Here is a 22844-nt window from a genome sequence, read left to right as displayed (position 1 = left end):
AGAACTCTTTTTTCCCCCAAGATTTTATTTATTTATTTGACAGGCAGAGATCACAAGTAGGCAGAGAGGCAGGCAGAGAGAGGGAAGTGGAAGCAGGCTCCCCACTGAGCAGAGAGCCCAATGCAGGGCTCGATCCCAGGACCCTGAGATTATGACCTGAGCTGAACACAGAGGCTTAACCCACTGAACCACCCAGGTGCCCCTAGAGAACTCTTTTATAAACAGGGATATACTCGTTCAGTGGTACGAGAAAGGGTGTTTTGAGGAGCAGGAATTTGGCAATTGGTGATCTAGCATCATCTGGGGGCTGCGGGGGGAACACCATATTTTCATTCCTACAGAGAGGACTTCTGTGTGGTGAGGCAGGGAGGCTTTCTTAGATCTCTCTCTGGCCTGGATGAAATATCCCTAAAGACGATCTTCTTTTCCTCCAGTTGCAGGTGTGTCTAATGTGAGTCCTGATTGGTGTCTCCGATATTCAGAGAGTGGCGAGGGAGTGCTTTCATGGAGGACATGAACATTCTTACTACTCGCATGGAAAACCCCGTTGTAAATTCAATAACGTGGCAGTCTTATTTACCCACTTCAGTCCTCTGTGGGTTTGATTGTCATGAGTCAGCCTTTCTGAATCCAAAGATAGAGAGCCAACTCCGAGCTGTCATAAATCCCCATTGCGATGCCCCCCTCAGTGGGGTGCTGGGAGAGAGACATCCAGCCCCATTTTCTGTCTGTAACAGACTCTAATGGGATTTCTAAGCCTTCTCTCCTTGGCCTCCTTTTAGTGTTCATTTTACCAAGGCTTCGTGGGGGTGTTAAGCCATATCTAATTGGATGACATTTAATAGAATTTCTCTTGGATCCCCCAAACCCAAGAGTATAAAAAATGACCTCGCATTAGCCATGTAGGAAGACCGAAAGTGTAATGGAAAAACAACAACAACAACAAAAAGGATCTCATCTAAAATAGTAACCACCCTCACAAAATATCCACCAATAAACCTAGCAGGAAATGTGTGATTCGTAGATATTTAGGAAAACCCCTCAAAACTCTAAAACCTTACCAAAAGGCATAAAGGAATGCCTAGATAAGTGGAGAGACATACCATGTTTATATAATATTGTAAATATGTCAATTAATTCCAAATTAATCTATAAACTCAGTGCAATCCCAATAAAAACCCGAGGCGATTTTTATCAGCCTCAACACGCTGATTTGGGAGGGAAAATGGGCTGGAAACATCGGGAAAACCTCTGAAGAACAACAGAGAACTCTTTCTGCTAGACACAGAAATATAACGTTAAGCCATAGTAATTAAAACAGTGTGGTACTGATGCATAAACAGACAGCAACAGGACAACACACTGAGACTGGAAATAGACCTAGGAGTATATGGGGATTTAGTTTATGAGACAGAGAGCATCTCACAGTGGAGAAATACCACTTAAGAATAATGATGGGACAATTGCTATCTAATTAGAGAAAAATAGAGTTGAGCCACCACCAAACATATTACCGAAAAATGAAACCCACTGTATTAAGGAGGTCCATGTAAAAAAGGAAACCTGTAGTATTGTTGATAATGCCCAGCAAGCAAAGAATATGTAAAGACGCTCAAATGCACTAGGGGTCCGGAGTGAAAATTAAAAAATGACAATGAGGCACCGTTTAAAAAAAATCCCCCTTGGGAAAATGAACAGGCTTGATAATATCTTGGGTCAGCATGGATAAAGAGAGACAATGCTGCTGGGGGCACAGTGAATTAGAAGCTTCTTGGGAAGATCTGGGCAATGCGTCTGTCAAAATCACAAAAAGTTACATGTCCTTTGATGAAATCATTCCGCTTCTGGAACATATCCTGAGGAAACATGCAGAGTTATGTCCGAGAATATTCTTTGCGGCATTGTTTGTAATAGTAAAAAGCTGCATAATCATAAAAGGTCCATCAGGAAAAGAACATTTAAAAAAAATCTTATTTGTTTATTTGAGAGAGAGAGCACAAGCAGGGGGAGCAGCAGAGACAGAGGGAGAAGCAGATGTCCCGATGAGCAGGGAGCCCAATGTGGGGCTGGATCCCAGGACCCCTGGGACCATGACCTGAGCCAAAGGCAGACACTTAAGGACTGAGCCACCCAGGCATCCCGAGAAGAGTGGTTTAATACCAAAGAATGATGGCCTGTCCTGAGCATGGGATTTTTTTTTTTTTTTGAGATTTATTTGTTTGAGAGAGAGAGAGAGAATACAGGGGGAGGGGCAGAGGAAGAGAGAGAACGTGAAGCAGACTGCCCCTGCGCAGGGAGCCCGATGTGACTCAGAGCTCCACCTCACGACCCTGAGATCATGACCAGACACAAAATCAAGAGTCGTGCACTTAACTGACCGAGTCACCCAGGAGCCCCATGGAGCAGGGATTTTGCAGGCACGCCATAAAGCTTGGAAACAGACTTAAAGTACTTGTCATATCTGGCATGTGAAAATAATAACCCCCCCTTATATTCCAAGTTGGTGTTGTGCAGAGAGCGAAGAATGAGTTAGACCCAGATGTAGTGACAGGGAGAGAGTCCAAGGCACGGTGGAAAGGGAAAGAACTCAGACCTATTTATACAGCGGTTGTGCATATGTACATAAGTGTTTGTGTGATCGAGCAAGGCAGTAGGACAGACATGATTTGTCTGTCTGTGGTGCTGAACTCAGGATAGGGCAGTGGGAGTAAGAGCAGAGTGGGAAGCGGGGGCATTCCTGTTTTCTTTCTCTTTTCTTTTTTTATTGGACTTCTACAAAAGCTTGTTTTCACCTGTTACTTGTGTACTTAAAAGAATGTTCCAGAGTCTGTCTGTAGCACAGTGTGAGTCAACACTGGGACATGGCTACCTAATGGGGAATGTCTTTGGAGTGGCCAGCATAGGAGTGATTTTGGGAGTCTGAGGGGGTTCCCTGAGGTGGCCTTGGGGAGGCAGGGATTGAGGGAAAGACCAAGGAAATGAGATTCCTGGCCTCTCTCTGCTTCATCCAGAATGGCCTCGTTTTGTTTTCTTTAATCAGTTTGTCAAAGTGCTACATAAGATTTAGCATAAAGCTGAAGAGAGCTGCTGTTAAAAGCAATGCTCTGAAGGCCACTAACCCAGAACTGGAATGGCAGTGGCCTCACCTTGCTCCACTCTGAGCACTCCTGGGGGCTGCGGTTCATTTTTTGGCCTTTCATCTCAAGATGGAAGTCAATGGCCCTGGATTTACTCGGCGAGCCCCATGATGGTAAAGGGTCTGGGCACCAGGGGGGATGGTGGAAGAGGCCAGGTGTGGACAGAGGGCAAGAGGACTGACCTCAGTTATTGGAAGGGCTGTCAGGTGAATAGGTTGGTTCTCTATGGCTCTAGGAGCAGAATGAAAGCCATGGGTAAATGGAGATTTCAGGGTCCAAAGGTAGAATGGGCTGCCTTGAGAGGTAGAGAGCTCTCTGTTTCTGGAAGTATACAAGCAGAAACTACTTGGCCACAGTGTTTGTGGCAGAGATTCTGGCAACAGATGGCCATTCAACTAGAGGACCCGCAAGGTTAATTCTTTCCCAATACTGATTGAGCTCCTATGGTTCAGGCAATGTGTTGGGCACTGGATCTATGGGGACGATTGAGAGAGACAAGAACCCTCTTCCAATAAAAAAAGCAAACGAGACAACCAATAAGTGAATGTTTACATGTGAGATGTTGCTTCAAGGAATATAGTGATGTGATAGTGCCCACAAGGGGCATCATTTTTAGCTGGAGAGTCAGGGACGAGCGCTCTGAAGAGATAGCTTAGCCCTGCAGGATGGGAAGGAGCCGTTCACACAGAGATCTCCCTGGGCGGAGGGAACACACAGAACAGAGGAAGAGAAGCTGCCATGGGCTTGAAACAGGAGAACCCTGTGACTGGATTTAGGGCTTCAAAAGATCCCTCTGGCCACTATGGGAAGCAGTAGTGGACAGGACAAGGCGAGGCATGGAGGCCAGGTAGGAGGTCATTTTAGTCAGGTAGGAGAAAGATGATGTCACCTAGACTGACAGCCCCAGAGTTGGAAAAAAGCAGATGGATTTAGTTTTATCTTCCATGGTTTCATGTATCTGCTTCATTCAATCCACTGACCCCAGAAGTAGGTTGGCCTTGTAAAGTACTGCTTCCCAAACAATATATTAACATTTAGGGTTGGGCTAAAGGGTATTTAATCTCCTTATGTAGTAGGTGTCTTTGTGTATCTTGAAGTCTTACTTGGGAATATCCAAAGAGAAGGATGAACAAGGTCTTGTTGTGATATAAATTCTGGTAGAATTGCACAAATAGATCAACCAGACCACAGTGCAAAAGACCAGGATGAGGTCATGTCCTCCCATGGCCCACTGTCCCCTTGGCTCTGCTGCACAGGTGGGCCAGGCCAAGAGCAGGGCTTCAGAAGTTAGGCACCAGGAGATAGTAACTGGTGAGGACATTTATCAGCTGGAAAGGCTTGGGTGAATTAAGCCCCTCTGGGCTTCAGTTTCCTCATCTATAACATGGGATTGTTGGATTACATGGAATAATCCCCATAATTTGCTAAGCACAGATACCTGGTTTTCAATAAAGTGGTCCATAAATGACAAATACTACCACCTCACCTTCTCTTCACAGCCAAGCTTTTTGGAAGAATTATCTTCCAACTATCTTTGCTTCAGTATGTCTTCTGCTTTCTCTGTGCCCCCAATGTTACATTCCCTAATTTCATACACACTCCCCTTCCCTCAGCCCCTACTGCCAAACCCATTAGATGCTATTGTCTTTTCGTGCTTGAATTTTGCCCCCTTTAGCACTGTTGAACACATACTGGTTTCTTAAAACCCTTTCACCATTGGGTCATTCCATGACATCATTCTCTGCTGGAAGGTTTTAACATGGAGGGTACCATGATCAGATTTCCATTTTAGAAAAATTACTCAAAGTCACATAACAGCACTGTCACGGCCCCCAGCACATAAGAATGAATGCATGGAGTTAAGTGTTGGCCAATATTGCTCAGGGTTGTCATGATTTGCAATGTCCCATAGCGTTCTGTGCAAACCTCTGTGACCTCTCTTATCACACTGTGTTGTCACCTTTGGTTTTGTTGTTTGCCGTCTCCAAGAGAGAAAGCAGATACCTACTATTCCCATTTACTTCTGGGACTTTTCTTTAGGCATGGCCACGTGACTTCCTCTAGAGAGTGAGTTCTTTTTTTTTTTAATCATTTTTTTTTAATTTATTTTCAGCATAACAGTATTCATTGTTTTTGTACCACACCCAGTGCTCCATGCAGTCCGTGCCCTCTCTAATACCCACCACCTGGTTCCCCCAACCTCCCACCCCCCCACCTCTTCAAACCCTTCAGATTGTTTTTCAGAGTCCATAGTCTAGAGAGTGAGTTCTGAGCAGAAGCAGTCAATGTCACTTACAGGAGGAAAGCAATGACTTGCCGTTGCTCAAGCCTTCAGGGCTTTCTTCCCTTGCATGGTGAATGTGAAATCACAGGTTGATACAAAGATGCAGTGTGCAGCCAGGACATCGAGGACAGTAGTGTTGGAGCATCCTTGGATCTGTAGCAGACTTGAGATGACTGATAAATCAATCTTTGTTGTTTTAAGACTTTGAGATTTAGTGGGTTGTCTGTAGTAGCAGGAAAGCCTAGACTAACATGAATAAAACAGAACTCTATCCCTAGAGCTTAATGCCATGTTCAGCACATATAGGACCTTAATAAATAGAGGTGAAAAGCATCAATGAATAAATAGGGAACAGAAGGAAAAAACCCAAGAAGGCAACTCCTTAGGCTTGTGTATTGGAGTCCTTGGCTGGTTGGTTCAGTAGTTAAACAACCCTTTACCTTTCTGTAGCATTCATGAAAGGCTTTCATACCAATTACTTGTGTGTTCTACACAGCATTCTTGGAGCCAGATACCTAGCGGGGACCAAGTCTCAGTAGCATGAAGTGGTGGCAGAGTTAGAACTAAGCTCCTGGTCTCTTAATTCCTGGGCCAGGACTTTGTTCATTGTTCCTAATACCTAGAAATGAGGCCGAACTTGTGGACTATAGCTGTATAGGCTGCCACCAATCACTGGGGGTCCTGGACATAGCGTGTCTGTCTCTATGCCACGTCAGCCCAAGACTTGGCAAGAGAGGCCAGAGCACGTGTCCTAATAATGGACACACTGGGATTCATGCCCAAAGGATGTCAATATACACACACACGCACGCACACACACACGCATACACTCTGTCTCTCTCGCATTTGTTTACACATAAATTCCAACTTTCGGTGTGTCCCCACACGTGCACACTCCCATGTGCACCTGCATACATGCACATACATATTCGTACCCACATACTGATACACACTTAAAAACTCTCACTTATTCACATGTAATTGTGTGTCCATACATTCACATGCATGTGCATACACACACATACAAGTGTGCTCACCCAAATGCTGACATATACCGAAATACGTGCTCATCTACTCACAAGCCCCTGTATATAATTACAGAACTGAACATAAGAACTTCCTGTACATTCACTTTTAAGTACTTTTATGTATTCTTGCAATTATGTGTGCATACAGAAACATGCAACCCACACTTATTACTTGTACACTTACAACCACAGGAGCAGACATACCTATGTTCATACTGTACTTGGTCATACACATGTCTCGTTGAGGTTACCTATTTCAGTATCTTTAAGCCAGCACGCACTATGCCCATGCCTAGGTCCATTCACATTCGCACGAGTGCATAGTCCCACAGTTTACACCTGTGTAAGTACTACACAGACACATAGATTCTGCAGTCTAAGCACTTAAGGCACACTTCCATATGTCCTGACAAGCTGGATGGATCCCCCTGGGTTCCAGCTCCAGATCTTTCTCTTATAGCCTGCCAAGGGAGCTGCTCTAGTTCAGGCCCCCCTTCCTTCTTCTCTCTTTTCCATTCCTGTTCCAACCCTGCACTCATTTTCTGCCTCGCCTCAATGAAAGTCCCTGGAAAGGTCAGATGAAGGTCTGGCAGCTTCAGCGTGCCCCTCGTCAGGAATGGGTAGAGATCCCCGTGGCTTTTCTGGCTGCCTCTCTCTGCTCTCAGGTCTGTTAGCTCTGGTGAATAAAGCCAGGCCCTGGGAAGCAGACAGTTGGGCCTGGGGACTCCAGCTGTTTATAGAGCTGCTCTGCACTCCTGCTGCTCTGGGAGAACAAACACAGCCTGGAAAGTTTCTGCCACTGGGACTCTGTCCATATTGCCATGGGCCCAGGAGGCACCACCAGCTTTTTGTGTGGTTGGCAAGACCAGGTCCTGGGCTGGGAGTCTATTCAGTGAAGTTCTCCTTCATCCCTGATTTCCTTATGATGAAAGGAAACAAGCAAGGCCTGGGGAATTCCAAACATCCAGGAATGATATATTTATATTTGGCTCAGGAGAAGATGGGCTTTGGGGGGAGATCAGATCCGAGTTCAAATCCTACCTCTGCCACTGATCAGCTGTGTGACTTTATGCAAGTAACTTAACCTTTCTGAGCCTCTGCTTGCTTATCTGTAAAATGGAGATAATATGTCATGCTTCATGGAGGTTGTCATGAGCTCTGAATGAGATGACATAGGCAGGAGTGCTCTGCTCACTGCCTGGCCCGCAGTAGCATTTAAAGTGTGGTTGTGGCTCCTGTCTTGCTCTCCAAGCATATTCGGAGTGACAAGGAAAGAGGCTCGAATGGGAAAATGGTCCAAACGGTTTGGTCGGTGGGATCTAGGTGAGAAAGAAGGTGAGTGGGGGAAGGGAAGCCTTGGCCGTACAAACAGCATTTGACCTGGATTTCTGTCACACTTGTACCATGGTTTGTGACCTTGTTCAAGCGATGTCCCCACTCCGGTGGTCAGATTCCTTCTCTGTAAAATGAAGGACTGCCTTCGACAATTTCTTAAGGTTTTTTTTTCTAGTTCTGAGATACTAGGTTATGTTCTTTGGAAATTATCTGCAAAGTAAATGAAATGCATATAGATAACTAAGGACTCAGTGGGGAGGAAAATGATAGTTATCGTGGAATGTACGAGCTGAACATGGTTAACTCCTATTCTGGATTAACATTATTAAGAAGGAGAAAACTATGTCACCAGTGGACCACTCCCAAGGAGGCAGGTCATTGCCAAGTCCTCATTCTTTGTCTGTGGATTTGGTTTCTCCCCCGCAGGGGGCCATGTTCCCCCGGGCTTCCCTTGTGGGCCAGCTCCAGTTTTAGTGTGCATGATTTTCCCCTGAGGTGTGCTGAGCCTGGCAGGAGGTGAGGTTGGATTTCCACATTTGTGATGCTTAGGTGGTTGCTTAAGCCTGCTGTGCAGCTCTGTGGTTCCTTGATTTCCTGAGTCTTTGCACTTTGATGTGACTCAGTGTGGTGCACAGGGAACACCTTCTATGGGTCAGGAGAACTGGGTCTTTAGCCCCGGCTGGTGTGTCCATATGTGCTTCCTCAGCTGCACACTGGGCGACAGAGTGTCGACCATGTCTACTGCGTCGAAGACCAAGGAGTTAGTGCAGGCATCAGATGAGAGAGTGGGTGTAGAATGTGTTGAAAATTGCAAGTGCTATTTAATAATTATGGCTGATATTCACTATGCTTGTACTTTGCGTCAAGCACTGTGCATGGCATTCTCTATGCTTTGTTTCCTAATCCTTACAACAGGTCATAAGGGGGAGGCTACTGGTACCCCACTCTACAGATGAGGAGGCTGACTCAGGCTACCCTGTCCAGGGTCATGGGGCTGAACCTCAAGTTTTGTCTGGCCATGGAAGATTGTGTCTTAACTGCTATGCTGTCTCTAGAGAGAGCAAAAGGCACCAGGACTGAAGTCTGGAAAGGTAGACAGGAGACATGGGGGAGGGGAAATGGTGGGTCAAGGTCCTACGCTGATCAGTGATAGCTTTGGGGGCTCCGTTGTCATCATTATCAACGTTATCATGGGAAACATTAAGAGCACTGACAAAAAGCATTTACTGTGATAAAAACTTTCTTGCACATAATTTCTACCCATGATACCTTGATGAAGTCAGTATGTTAGTCACCACTGGGATTTTACGAGGCTTAAAGACATGAAGCAAGTCAGCTCCTCATACGCAGTGAGTGAGGTCGGGTCTGTGTGATGCCAGAGCCAGGCTTGTAACCCCACACAAGATAAGGGCAAAACTGCTGTTCTTTTAGGAGGAAACTGTGTCTAGGAAATCGATCTCTGTGCAGCCATTGTTGGGAAACAAGTTGGAGAGCACGTGTGTATACCCGTCCTCCAAGAACAAAGTTCTTTACAGAGCTGGGAGATCCCTGACTTGATCTGATGACTACTTACCATTCCAGAAGAAGAATGGAAGTGTCAACACTCACCACACAGAGCATATGAATAATGTGCTTCTGATTTGGGAGCGATAAGAAGAAAAGCATTAGGAACTCTCAAGACATCCATTTGAAGTGTAGGAAAACTTGGCTTTTTGACCTGGATACCAATGAAAGGCAGCCATGTTTGTTCCTAGTCAATAGGTGGGATCATCTCCGTTTGGAGATAATAGGCCTATTAAATTTTAGGGAGTTTGATCAGTTGTCCTTTGGATGCAGTCAGGGTCGACTTGACCCTATCAAGACAAAGACCCTATCTTTGCAAAAGGACAGATTTTGGACCATTTGCCCCATGACCTAGAGAGCTCAGTGATTTTTGCCAGTCTGGGATTGAAAGATTAGATCTAATCTCCATAAACATTTAGGACCAAATAATTGTGTGAATCAACAGACCCTACTTGATGTTTGGTTTATTTATCTTAAAAAGTCACCGAGCACATGTTATTAAATGTGCTGCTGAGGTTGCCACAGGAAATGAGACAAGATTGCACCCCAGCACTAAGTTACATGGTAGCGAGAGCAGGGATGAAAAAGCAGACCTTTAACTGTGTTCCATGTTACTTACCGAGCGGTAAGTGCTACTGCGGACACTGAAAATGTGTCACGAGAATGGGTGGAAAGAACTCATTAGCCTTGGGTCAAGAATGCAGGTGAGCTCACACATGTACACAGGTGTGAAAGTATGCCAGCTGCTTCTGCAGGTAATTCCAGCATAGACTTAGAGGAGAATAGGAAGGAGTCAGTAGGGGAAGGAGGGCTGGTGTGGTGCTCTAGGCAGAGTCCTCCATGGCATCAGCACAGAGACATGCCTGTCTGGAGAACTCTAGGCCTTTCCATTATCCAGAAGAGGATGTGAGAGAGAGAAAAAGTGAGGCAGGGCAGAATCACCGAGGGTCTTCTAAGATTTGCAAAGGAATTGGGGCTTAATGAAAGTGACGGGGAGACACCAGGGAGGCACTGAACAGGACAATGGTGTGGTTGGATCCGTATTTCAGGAAGACCAATGTGTGAGAAAGAGGGCTCGGAGTGGGGCCGGATGAGATTTAAGACTCTTTTGCAGTAATGTGAGCAAGTCCTATGGAAGCCTGAACTTGACTAGGGGTAGTGGGATGTCCAGAAGTGGGTGGATGCCCAGAAATGGACTTCCTGGCAGTAACATCTGTCTTGGTGACAGCAACAAGGACTTGGTGATTGGCTGCCCGCTCTCACTTGGCTCATAAAGCGATGACTTTAGGCAGCTCTAATTAGTTTCTCACAAGTGCGATCACTCCTTTCAAAACCAGTACAATTGATTTTTTGTTGTTCCTTTGTTTTCAAGGATTGGGAAAAAATTTTAAAGTAGTAACGTATTTATAATCACAAATGCAATATTTGCTCCTTGCAGAAACTCAAAAAATAGGGAAAGAATGAAAGAAGAAAATTAAAAATTATCTGTAAGTCTGCAGTCCAGGGAGAATTGCTATTAATGTTTTCGTATTTTTCCCTTCTGGTCTTTTTTTCCAGTATAGTGATTTATTTTAAACTTTTTACAATGAGAATGTTGAAATACACACAAAAGCATAGAGAGGACTCGAATCAACCCAATAGACCCACTGAGGCTTCTAGAAGCAGTCTTCTGCTCTTGCATAGTTGAATTATAAACTTACAAGTAGCTTTTTACATTTTCTTTTTTCCATTTTTAAAAAAAGATTTTATTAATTTATTTGTCAGAGAGAGAGAGAGAGAGAGAGAGCATAAGCAAAGGGAGCAGCAGGCAGAGGGAGAAGCAGACTCCCCGCTGAGCAGGGAGGCTGATGTGAGACTCCATCCCAGGACCCTGAGATCATGACCTGAGCCGAAGGCAGACATTTAACCGACTGAGCCACCCAGCATCCCAACATTTTCTTTTCATATAAAACTTCAGCCTGTTGCCTTAATTTTATGTCTGTGGTCCTGCGTGTTTGGCGTGCACTAGCCCTGCTGGCTCTTTGGCCGTTTGCAGATGGATGTCTTCACCCAGAACACTGAATAAGACAGTAACAATACCCAAGTCGCACAGTACGCACTGGAGATCTGAAAAAAATACCAGATTCCCTATCTGCTCAGGGGAGCCCAGTGCAGAGGGGACATACTTCTGGGAGTGAGATGTCCCCAGCAGGAAATAGCAGCCTATATTTTGACTCACTCACCATAGTTGTCTCTGCAATGGAACCGAAGCTGTTGATGAAAATGTTGCAGCTCACGTTCACTGGGGGACCTGCCAATCAAGAGAGATTTCCTGCTTAGCTCCACGGTCAGGAAGAAACCCACAGGACAGGATCCTTCTTGGAACACTGACTTCAAGGATGGCTCCCTCTTGGTGGAGGAGACCCTTGCTTGCCCTCCACCCCACCCCTGAGCAGCAGGGGACTTCCAGCCACATGACTGTGCCAGATTCCCTGGTCCCCAAGTGAGCACCAGGTACAGAACACCAGAGGCTGAGCTAGGATGTACTTTCATCAACATAGGATGATTCATCGTCCTGCCATATGGCTGAAATCCCTTCCCCAAACCCCATCGGCTGCCTTCTAATTTGTGGCTGAAATGTATTTACGGCTCCAGCATTTGGAGGCCATCTTGGGAATCGCAAGGAACAGCAAGTTCCTTGCCTTGAACTTATGAACCAAGAAAGATTGCCTGAAAGGGCATGGATGGGGATTACCAGCTGAGGAATCCAGAGGGAACCTCAAGGGAAGTCTGTAAGTCTTTATTAAATACTTTCCAGGCAAGCTATTTGAATTCTACTGCAAAAGGTAGGAAAGACATGGAGGCATATTTGCTCTTTGGGATCTCATTGTTAGGGGACCTCTGTCCAGTTGAAACCCAATCTCTTCATTTTATACTATTAATTGTAGCAGTTACCTACTACTGAGCATTACAGGGTTTGCTGCTGTCCTGAGAGTGTTACCGATACTATCTCATATCCCCTCCACAACTCCAGAAGAAGATACAGTTATTACCTCCATTTTGTCAATGAGCAAACAAAGGCTCCGAGAGATTATTTGCTCATGACCACACAGCTAGTAAGAGGTTGAGCCAGAGTTAGAGTTCAGATTTCTCTAATTCCAAAGCTAATGACTGGCTGTACTTGGAAGAAAGAGATTCGGAGAGAGGAAGGGACATGCTCAAGGTCACAGAGTGGCAGAATGCGGGATTTTAAGCACTGGGCTTCCCCATGAGCTAACAAAGGGTCCAATATAAAATAACCAGAGAGGGCTGGGGTGCCTGGGTGGCTCAGTGCATTAAGCCTCTCCCTTTGGCTCAGGTCATGATCTCAGGTCCTGGGATCGAGCCCAGCATCTGGCTCTCTGCTCAGCAGGGAGCCTGCTTCCCCCTCTCTCCCTCTCTGCCTGCCTACTTGTGATCTCTGTCTGTCAAATAAATAAATAAAATCTTTAAAAAAAAAGTAACCAGGGACGCCTGGGTGGCTCAGTGGGTTAAAGTCTCTGCCTTCGGCTCAGGTCATGATCTCAGGGTCCTGGGATCAAGCCCCATGTTGGGCTCTCTGCTCAGCAGGGAGTCTGCTTCCTCCTCTCTCTGCCTGCCTCTCTGCCTACGTGTGATCTTTCTCAGTCAAATAAATAAATAAAATCTTAAAAAAAAAAAAAAAGTAACCAGAGAGGGGTGTGAGACTATGGGTAAGATTGTTATGAACAGTAGGAGCCTAGGTCTAAGAGAGGTTCTGGAGAGCAAGGCATAAGGAAAGATCTTCTGAAGGTAATAAACCTTGAGCTGACCTTGAAGGTGGGTAAGACTTGGATAATAGCTCATAATCCTTCACAAGGAGATTGCGATATGCAATCTGTGAAATTTTTCAGGCCTGCTTTCTTGTTGATCCTCATGAGGTCCTGAGGGGGCCAAGACGAAATCACTATCTCTGCTGCGGAGCTGAGAGTTTTAATAACTTAACTTAGGCTTATTTAGCCAGCAGGTGGTGGAGTTAGGACTCACACCCAAGTTTTCTGATTGTGGAGAGAAGGAAGCAGATGTCTTTGTGTTCTCTGTGATCCACTCCTCTCTGCCCCTCTTTAAAGAGCAGCCCAAACATTTTACCCAAACTCAGTCAAAGTTTCCTTCTTTTTAGAAATCTTGGTGTGTAGGAAGGGTCTTGTGGTGGGAATCCAGGCTTTCCCTCCAAGGGAGTGCCAGGCTCCATGGGTTTTCGACACAGCTCCGATATTCATGGGCAGTCCGATTCAGGCATGCCCCTTCCCATTTCTAGGTCACAACTTCCCCATCAGTCTGGGAGACTAGCTCTGGATCTAGGTAGACACTCTGAGCTCCTTTGGTTTGCAATTCCCTTATGGAAGCCATCCATGTGAACTACAAGGTTACAGGATTTGGGGACTGAAGGATTTCTTAAGGGTCACCTCATCAATTTCTTCCCAAACTGCTGTAGAATCACTGGGGAACTATCTATCTATCTATCTATCTACTTATTTTAAAGATTTTATTTATTTATTTGACAGAGATCACAAGTAGACAGAGACGCAGGCAGAGAGAGAGAGGCGGGGAAACAGGCTCCCTGCCGAGCAGAGAGGGGCTCGATCCCAGGACCCTGAGATCATGACCTGAGCCAAAGGCAGAGGCCTAACCCACTGAGCCACCCAGGCAACCCTGGGTAACCATTTAAACTGCAGATTCCTTAGCCCGATCCCAGACCCAGTGAACCTGAATCATGGGAGCTTAGCCCAGAATGTATTATTTAACAAGCGACAGGGGTGATTCTCATGCACAGCCAAGTTTAGGGACCACTGCTAGAGTGGCACGAGCAGCCTGCTCAAGCCTGAGTGCTTGAGCACCTCCGACAGCGGGGAACTCATTTCCTAGTCCGCAGCTCTTTCCATAGCTGGTTATTTCTGTTCTGCTAAAAAATTTCCCTTATGCTGAGTGGAAATCTGCCTCCTCGTCACTTCCACCTAAACAAAGACCCATTAAAAAAAATCCCCCCCCACCTCATTTAGACTCAGACCCAGGCTTTTCTTTTCATTTGGTCTCATACCATTAAGATGCCCCAAAGAGTTACTGCCCGTGCCTCGAAATGACGCACTCAGAGTTCCCACCCAGGCCCTGCAAGTGTCTGCTGCTGTGACTCCCATATAAATTAGATCCTGATTTATGTGTGTGAGAGGACGCCAGAGAAAGGGACCCCATGGGGAGGTGCGGTTCATTGATATAAATCTGAAATTAAATTATCCTCAAGAAAATTACAATCTGGCTGCCTTTGGCAGCAGGATAATGTATATATTTCATTAAATATTAAAGTTTAATTTTGCTTTTGTGTATGTGTTGGTATTAGGCTGGGTCCCTGATCCTGGGAGCCATTATCCTACACAAAGTCTTAAGAAAGATACAGACTATCAGTGCTAGAAGGGCCTACGTCCTACTGGATTGTTTTATAGATGCAGAAACAGAGGCCCAGGTATGTCAAGGGATGGCCTTTGGGTTGCACTGTCCGTTCAGCTGTGCGAGGACTGAACTCCAGTTTTTGCGCACGTTCCTTCCGTGTTCTGATTTGTATTGCCACTGTGCTCTGCAGACTGAGGCTGCTGTTCCTACCACTCCGTCTGCAGGAGAGTCAAGAGCAGGCAAGTTTTCTGGGGCTTGAAGGGAACTGCTGAGTGATTAATCACTCCGTGGAGTTTTCAGACAACGTAGGCCTCTTCCTCTGTGTTAGGGTCACAGGGCCTTATCTACACGGCCTTTTTGGGAGCTCTATGGTTTGTATGGGGCTTTTGGAAATCCTATTTGTGCTTTGAGTGGAAGTGTGAAGGGACCAGAGGACTCAGGGGCAGGAGAACCCTCATGCCAACATTTCAGCTCTTACCATGAGGGAGAACAGAGAAACCTTGCTTCCCATTTCCCGGGCAGTGAGGTCGGGTAGGGGCTGTAGAGGGTGTTCCAGAAAGATGTACCTTGCTCAGAGCCTGACTTGGAGGGCACCAAAGTGGGTAGAGATGCTGGGTTTGGGAAAAGTCTAAGACATTATCTAGTCCTGTAGATTTGGGGCCCAGATGTTCAAAGTAAGTCTCTCAGACTGGGGAGGAGAAGGGCCCTGATTCAATAATTTTATAGTCTGGGTGCAAGTTTATATCTTAAAACTGTCCACTGCTAAGCAAGTCAGTAAGTAAATAAATGAACGATTAAATAAATCAACAAATCAGTAGCATTAGACAAAGAAGTGAATGTAGTTAACTGAGTGAAAATCCCTAGTCTTGATGGAATCCCTTGGGAAAGTCACTTAACTGTTCTAAGCCTTAGCATAGATTTTGGTTCATTCGTTCATTCATTCCATGTTGAAAGGTTTATTGAGGGCCATCTATGTGCCAAGTGCAGTGCTGTGCATAAAGGATGACGAATACATGAGCCCTGGATGCGTACGCACACAATCGAGTTCCACTCTCCTTTCTCAGGAGAGCTGGACTGCGGCACTCAGATGGAGTTCCGAGAGAGCCCACCAGGGGGCGAGGTGGGCCGGAATTTCGGAAAATTGCCAGCAGTGCCGGAGGTAACCTGGCCGTCAGGTCTTGAATGTGTTCGATTTGGCCAATGGTGTTTCTAAAAGATATCATTTAGCTGCCAACTTGGAAGATTTCACAGAAAACCCCAGACTCAAGTCTTATCTCGGAAGGCGTGCTGCCGCGGGGCCTGCATTCCTACCTGGCAGCTACCTTAGGACCTGACAGGTGGCTGCCCTTGGCTGAGCCTATGTTTTCTGGTTTTCCCTTATCCCCATCCTGCATCACTCAGGTGTCCTACCTGATCCTTCTGGGTGTCTGAGATTGTGACCCTGGTGAAGGGCTGGGGTCCAGACACTATGGCAGCAACCTTGGTCCTTACCTGTCCTTGAGGGAACCAGGGTAATGCTAAGGATGCTGGAAGATAGGGCCTCAGGAGAAGGGACTAGGGGAGCCTGGAGGTAAATAGGAGTGGGAGGTGGGCCCCCAAGAATCAACCCCATTGCATCTCACAGACCACTCTTCATTTGCAGAGCACTCTGAGAAGGGTACTTAGGGAACGGGGGAGCAAGGTAAGCAAATATTAGGAAGCTGTTACCAGCTGTCACATCCCTTATTTGGTCTTGGACTTGAGCCAAAAGGAACAGTGAGGAAGGGCATCTGGAAGCAAGAATTGATTTGGAGGCTAGCAGTCCTCGTAGTCTTGGGAGGCTAGGCTAGTCCTTGAAATCAGATTTCTGCAGGGGTCCTGGGGGGAAGGTCAGAGTATGCAGGGTCCCAGGAGCATCCCAAGACCACACCTGCAGAACTCTGTTCTGCTTGAGATCACTGCAACTTCTGGGGCATCCATGGACAAAGGGGACCCATCTCCTCTAGTAACAGACATCGGGATCTTGTAGGACTCTGAGCTGGAAGAAGCTTTTCAGATCACTCCGGTGAGGATTTGTAAATTGGTCACCCACAGGGCGTATCTGGCTCACAAACGTGTTTTGTTTAAATTTATATGTTTTTGGCATCAGGAAATTTTGCATAAATCTTGATTTCTGGCTCTTCTTAGAATACCGGATGATCTGGAAATGTGGGGCCATGATTCCTGCAGGGTAACTGTGGTCTGGGGCTAAGGAGAGGCTGTCCCCTTTCAGGGGGTCCGCACCTCTATTTCTCCACAGTCCCTACAACCCCCTTTGGCCTTACTTTTGGCTCACCCCACTCAGTAAAGTGACCTGCCTAATCTGTGTAGCCATTTGAAATCGTGACTCTGAGAATAGAACGTTTCAAAATTATATATTAATCCCTGGGAACTTCCAGCAGATGAATTTTTGTTGGAAGTTTCTTCTCTAAAACAAATAAAAGTAGGACGGCTTGGTGGAGAAGCGAGGGTGAGTTTGCTCCTTATTCCCTCGACTCCCTTTTCGGGCACATAGTGGAAGGCTGAGAGCTCCATGAAGCATAGTTTAAAGCCCACAGGTACAGCCCACTCAATCCCCGCAGAGATGAGGAACTGAAGCCCAGAACAGGGAAGTGACTTATCAAAGTTCAGAGCGTACGTTTGAGCCTGAAGCAAAATGTGGACCTGTTTCCCCACATTCCATGTTTGTCTATCTGTCCATTATGCCAGAGGGAGTCAGTAGGTTTTAAGACTTTTTTTTTTTTTTTTGACAGAGATCATAAGTAGGCAGAGAGGCAGGCAGAGAGAGAGAGGAAGCAGGCTCCCTGCTGAGCAGAGAGCCCGATGTGGGGGCTCGATCCCAGGACCCTGAAATCATGACCTGAGCGGAAGGCAGAGGCCTAACCCACTGAGCCACCCAGGCGCCCCCCGCCAGTAGGTTTTTTTTTGTGTTTTTTTTTTGTTTTTTTTTAAAGATTTTACCTATTTACTTGACAGAGATCACAAGCAGGCAGAGAGAGAGAGGGGGAGGGAAGCAGGCTCCCTGCTGAGCAGAGAGGCCGACGCAGGGCTCAATCCCAGGACCCTGAGATCATGACCTGAGTCGAAGGCAGAGGCCCTAACCCACTGAGCCACCCAGGAGCCCCCCGCCAGTAGGTTTTAATTCACCTACTGACTCGTGGCAACCAGAGGTACTGCTGAGGGCAATTCTCTGAAAATTTGTTTGGACTTGGTGGGGAAGAGACAGAACTGACTAGCAATGTCTGCATCTGTGGGAGGGAAGAGTCACGGGATTCATCGCAGGAGTTTACCATCTGCATACAATACCACACTGCCTGCTTCTGTAATCTAGGAAAGCAGATCCCGGAGGATCTGGAAGGCAAGTTTTCTCTACCTTTAAAGTTGGGCCTGATCCTGGCATCATATCCAGAGGTTCTCCCCATTAGCTTATCCAGGAAATCCGAGGGTGACATAGGCTTGGGCGCGGAGCGGGCAGCTTCAGCCTCCTTGGACGCAGCAAGGCTAAGAAAGGAGAAAGGAAAGCAGAGGGTTAATGATGACCCTGAGCTCACAGACCAGCCTCCCCCGCACCCAAGAACCACCAAGAGTGTTCTCAGCCTGAGAAATAGCAGTGTGTGTCCTTAATGAGGAAAGACCAGGTTCAGCTGTTTACTTGGCCAGCTGTCGGCCAACACAGGACCCTGGCAGGCGGCTGTGGGTCTGAGGCTGCCAAGAAGCCTCTGCCTCCTCAGGCTTCGTCTCTGGGATTTTGTGCAATCACACTCGGCTGCTGGGCCTCCCTGGGGAGGAGGTTGAAGGGTTAGCTTCCCAGGAGGCCCTGCACTCTCACGGGTCTGGGGGAAAACTCATCCAGAGACTCTCAGAGATCTCATAGTCTAGCCTTTCCCCGAAGCTGCTCTTCAGAATCAGCCACTAATTAAAAAAAAAAAAAAGTTTGCCCGAGTCAAATACATTCAGGAACAGAAATTTAATCAGGCATCTTTACCTCGAGTCTTCTCAGAAGGTTTTTTTTTTTTTTTAAAGATTTTATTTATTTATTTGACAGCCAGAGATCACAAGTAGGTAGAGAGGCAGACAGAGAGAGAGGGGGAGGCAGGCTCCCTGCTGAGCAGAGAGCCCGATGTGGGGCTTGATCCCAGGACCCTGGGATCGCGACCCGAGCTGAAGGCAGAGGCTTTAACCCACTGAGCCACCCAGGCGCCCCTTCTCAGAAGCTTTAACAAGCTTGGAGGCCTATACTTAGGGGACCACAGTCTCACAAAACATACGCTTTTGAAAACGCTCAGTTGGGAACGTTGAAGCACAGTTAGCGGAAGACGCGGAGGGACGTCCCCGAGTAAACCAGCCTGCCTCTGTGCGTCCAGACCGGGGGATCTGAGAGTGGACTGAGGGGGTGCTCCACACCGTCTCTGTCACCAGCCCCCAGTGACAAAGCGGTTTCAGGTCCTCACTCATGCCGTAGTGTGAATTACTGATGTCTATGAACAGTGGCTGTCCCCCTGCCATGCTCTCAGAGATGCGCAGATCCCCAAGAAGGGTCAAGATTGGAAGCTAAAAGGTTCGAGAACAGTCGTTTGCATTGCTTTGGGCCAGAGAGCTTTCCTAGTCCTGAAATGATAGCAGGAGATAGCTGGGAGCAGGTGCAGCTGTAGTGTGCGGCGCTGTAGGGGCTGGTACGCTGCGGGACGGCCATGTGTAGGGGGATGAGTGTGTGCACGCACGTGTCTGTGTGTGTGTTGCATAAGATGGGAGCTTCTGTCACCTAGCCAAGTAGGATATTGTGTTCCCCAAAGATCCGCACTCAACCACTCTTGTTTTTCACCTTTGCTTGTTTCTGATCTCACAGTTGTAATGGTTTAAGTGATCACCTCTAAGGGATGACTCTCAAGTCTGTCTCCTCCTGGCTGCCGCAGAAGCCCCCTTTATTCATTTGAAAACGTGCCCGTGCCTCAAATTCATCTCACGAACGGGATGCCCCAGCTTCCTCTCTGAACTTGCTCCTGCAGATCCCACTTCCCCAGACAGCGCCAGAGTTTGGCCACTGTCTAGGTCTACAAGCTCCAGAGCCATCTTGTCTCCTCATCCCCCTTTCCTGTCACATCCCTCGCTCACCAGGCACTGGACCATGCTACCCGGTAATATAGTTGTGTTTGTGTTTGAAGACCAGGAATTATGGTGTTTTTATTTATTGTTTACTTGTTCTTTCAATCCCCTGCTGTGTCTACTACGGTGTCTCAGGCATCATTGATACTCAGTGACTGCACAGTGAATGAATGAATGAATACGATGCTACTTGAATTAATCAAATATTCTGGTTAGTAGGGTATTCATAAATATTCATGTATGGATTAACAATTTTTAAAGTAATTAGACTATTATTTCCAGTAATGAAGAATACCGAAAGTGATCTGGTATTCCTGTGCAGGTCCAGAAGGCACTTCAGGATTATTAAACACTCATGTTACCTAACCTGAAGATCCCTTATCCACATACTCAGGAGCTCGTTATGATTGTCAAGATGAGGGACAATGCATTTTACTGTTTGTGTGTGTGTGTGTGTGTGTGTGTATGTGTGTGTGTGTGTGTGAGAGAGAGAGAGTCTGGATGTTTGTGAGAGGGTGTGATGTGGACAGGTTTCTAGGTGTAATATGTACAAGTGAGTGGATGGGTACGGATGTGTGTGAGGACTGGGATGTGATGGGGTGTTTGTGGAGATGCGATGGATTGTGTGACACAGATACGTATGTGCAAACATGTGAATACCTCTGTTCATGTGAAAGTGTGTTGTTACGTGTGGCATCTGTGTGTGTACATGTGGGGTAGATGTACGTGTTGGGTATAGGGTGTGAGTGTGTGGAAGGCTTGTGCGGATGTGTGGATGTGGTATGCGCATTACCTGTATGTGCTTCTGAAATGTACCGTGAAATGTAATGTAAGATAGCACAAAAACAGTGAGAACAGATGACTGGAATTTATCCTGTCTCACTTACTTATAAGCTGTGTGACCTTGGGGAAGTTACTCAACCTCTCTGAACTTGAGTTGTCCCATAGGTCACATTGGTTTTACATGAGTGGTAACTGAGGTAGCACAGCTGAAAAACAACCAAGGACAGTTCTTGGGACATAGCGGGCACTCGGCATATTGTCTTGCTCTTGCCTTGCTCTGTGGTGTGTACATGTGTACGTGTGTGCATGTGTGTGTGCATGTCTGCGTGTGTGTTTGAAGCACTTCAGAGCGCGTCTGGGGGCATCTTCTGGTCTCACTGCTGCTTTCTGCGGCACCACTGGCCCTGCGTGACTGGGAGATCTCTCCAGATGCCTGCTGTGGGCCTAAGTTACTACCACAGTCCCAGCCTTTTCCCCCTTCAACACCAGACTCATGGCTGCTCTGTGGCTCTGGTGTGAGCCAAAGGGACCACAGGCATCCAACTGGTGATTTACGACAATTCTGCTGCTATAATTCACTTCTAGAGCCTTTCTAGGAGTGGTGGTTATGAAGCTTTCATAAGCTCCTGTTCTCTCTCCAGCCCCTCCTCTCAGATAATAAGATTTGGGAACATGGACCTCCCTCCCAGCAGCTAGGAGAGCACCAGCCATTTCTTGGCCCTTAGGCCTCTTTCATAAGCCTGAATCCTATTATGCCATACTGGGAGAGAATGAATTCGCCCCAAATTGCCCCCTACCATTTGCTATTAGCAAAATGTGCCATTTAATACCAGAATCCTCCCCCAAGCCGAGGATTCCTCTGGTCACCCAGCTCTCAAGTCTGCAGCATTTGCGGTTCAGTTACCTGGCCACTGACTCCCTATAAGCTCTGGCACAGGTAGCTGAATCGAGGCCATGGAGACTCTGAGAGGTTAAGTAACTGGCCTCAGGTCACACAGCACTTTCACGACAGAAGGGTTTAGAACTCAAATTTTAAAGCGCTGCTTCATCCAAAAGCTACAACATATGGGAAAGCCTTGTAAACTGTGAAGAGTATCCACAACTTTGCTGCTATGGTTACTATTTGTGGTGGAAGCTTATGGTTTTCTGTGACATCTGGGAGCATCAGAGCAGGAGTCTGACTCGACAGTTCTGATCCCACAGCTGCACTCCCCACCCTGAAACGTGGAGAAGAAAGGGTTGTCGGTCGCCCCATGATCTGTGTCCTCAAGGGATTCATGGAAGAATTCTTTGAAATTCTGAGATTTGCTAGTCCCAGCTGGTATCCCGTACCTGTGGGTTTTCTGGGGATCGCGTTCACATTTTTGACTCTGTGTTTCCGCACCACCTGTCCTCATCAGTTACAATGTTTCCTTAAATCACCTCACTTCTTTCAAACTTACTCTTTTTAAACAGCGGACTTGGTATTTCACAACTTAAAAATGAAAAAGCACCATTGTTTCCCGGAATAGACATAACCCCCAAGAGGGAAAGCGGTGAAAACAAAACAAAAAGAGAAGCCTAAAATTCTAGTTGCCGACTATTGATTACCAACATTCACAACAGCAAGGCCTGCTCAGAGTCCCAGGGGAAGACCAGCAAGGATTGCGAAAATGTTGGAGACACATTAACACCTGTCTGAGACTTTAATGAGAGCTGAAAAGGAAAGAGCTCAATCATAATTCACTGATAATCCGTGTGAACTACCCCATCTCTTATTGCCCAAGACCAAAATCTCTCCAATTCTTTTATACATGCAGAGTCTTTATTTGAATGTCAAAATAGCCATGCCCCTCCACTTGATAATCATTGTACATTTCCGTCTATATTTAGAAAGCACAGTTCACAGGGAATTAGTTCAAGGGCCCTCTATAGTAAATCTGTGCTCTGTGCTTTTGTGCAGAGCACAAATGTATCAAGGAGCCCTTGGTGCACATTTAGAACCACTACCTCTGGTGAACTTGAACATTTGCTTATAGACCGTGAGCTACTGAACGGAGAAGCTGGGGATGAACCTGAGAAATGAGACCTTTGATTGTGAGGATTTGCTGACCCTATGAAAGTATTTGGAAATGATGCAAATTGTTTCAGGGATTACTGCAATGTAATGGAGTGAATCAGACTCGGTTGAGA

At 46.6% G+C, this 22844-nt stretch overlaps 1 protein-coding gene across 2 annotated transcripts in view; it reads right to left on the bottom strand.

Annotated features, from left to right (window-relative positions):
* The window catches only part of LOC111141152 (glycine receptor alpha 1), an 82031-nt gene that overhangs the window by 31598 nt on the left and 27589 nt on the right, over positions 1-22844 (bottom strand). For both annotated transcript variants that reach the window (XM_022493512.1, XM_022493513.1), the window contains exons 2-3: positions 18160-18287; positions 11570-11637 (exon numbers count right to left, since the gene is read on the bottom strand). In XM_022493512.1, the coding sequence (XP_022349220.1) occupies positions 11570-11637; positions 18160-18287 (196 nt within the window). The remainder of the gene's footprint in view (positions 1-11569; positions 11638-18159; positions 18288-22844) is intronic.

This window comes from Enhydra lutris, unplaced genomic scaffold (genome assembly GCF_002288905.1).
Source record: "Enhydra lutris kenyoni isolate GAN:26980312 unplaced genomic scaffold, ASM228890v2 scaffoldscaffold5, whole genome shotgun sequence".
Classification (NCBI taxonomy): Eukaryota; Metazoa; Chordata; class Mammalia; order Carnivora; family Mustelidae; genus Enhydra; species Enhydra lutris.
This window is presented reverse-complemented; position numbering and strand designations above follow the sequence as displayed.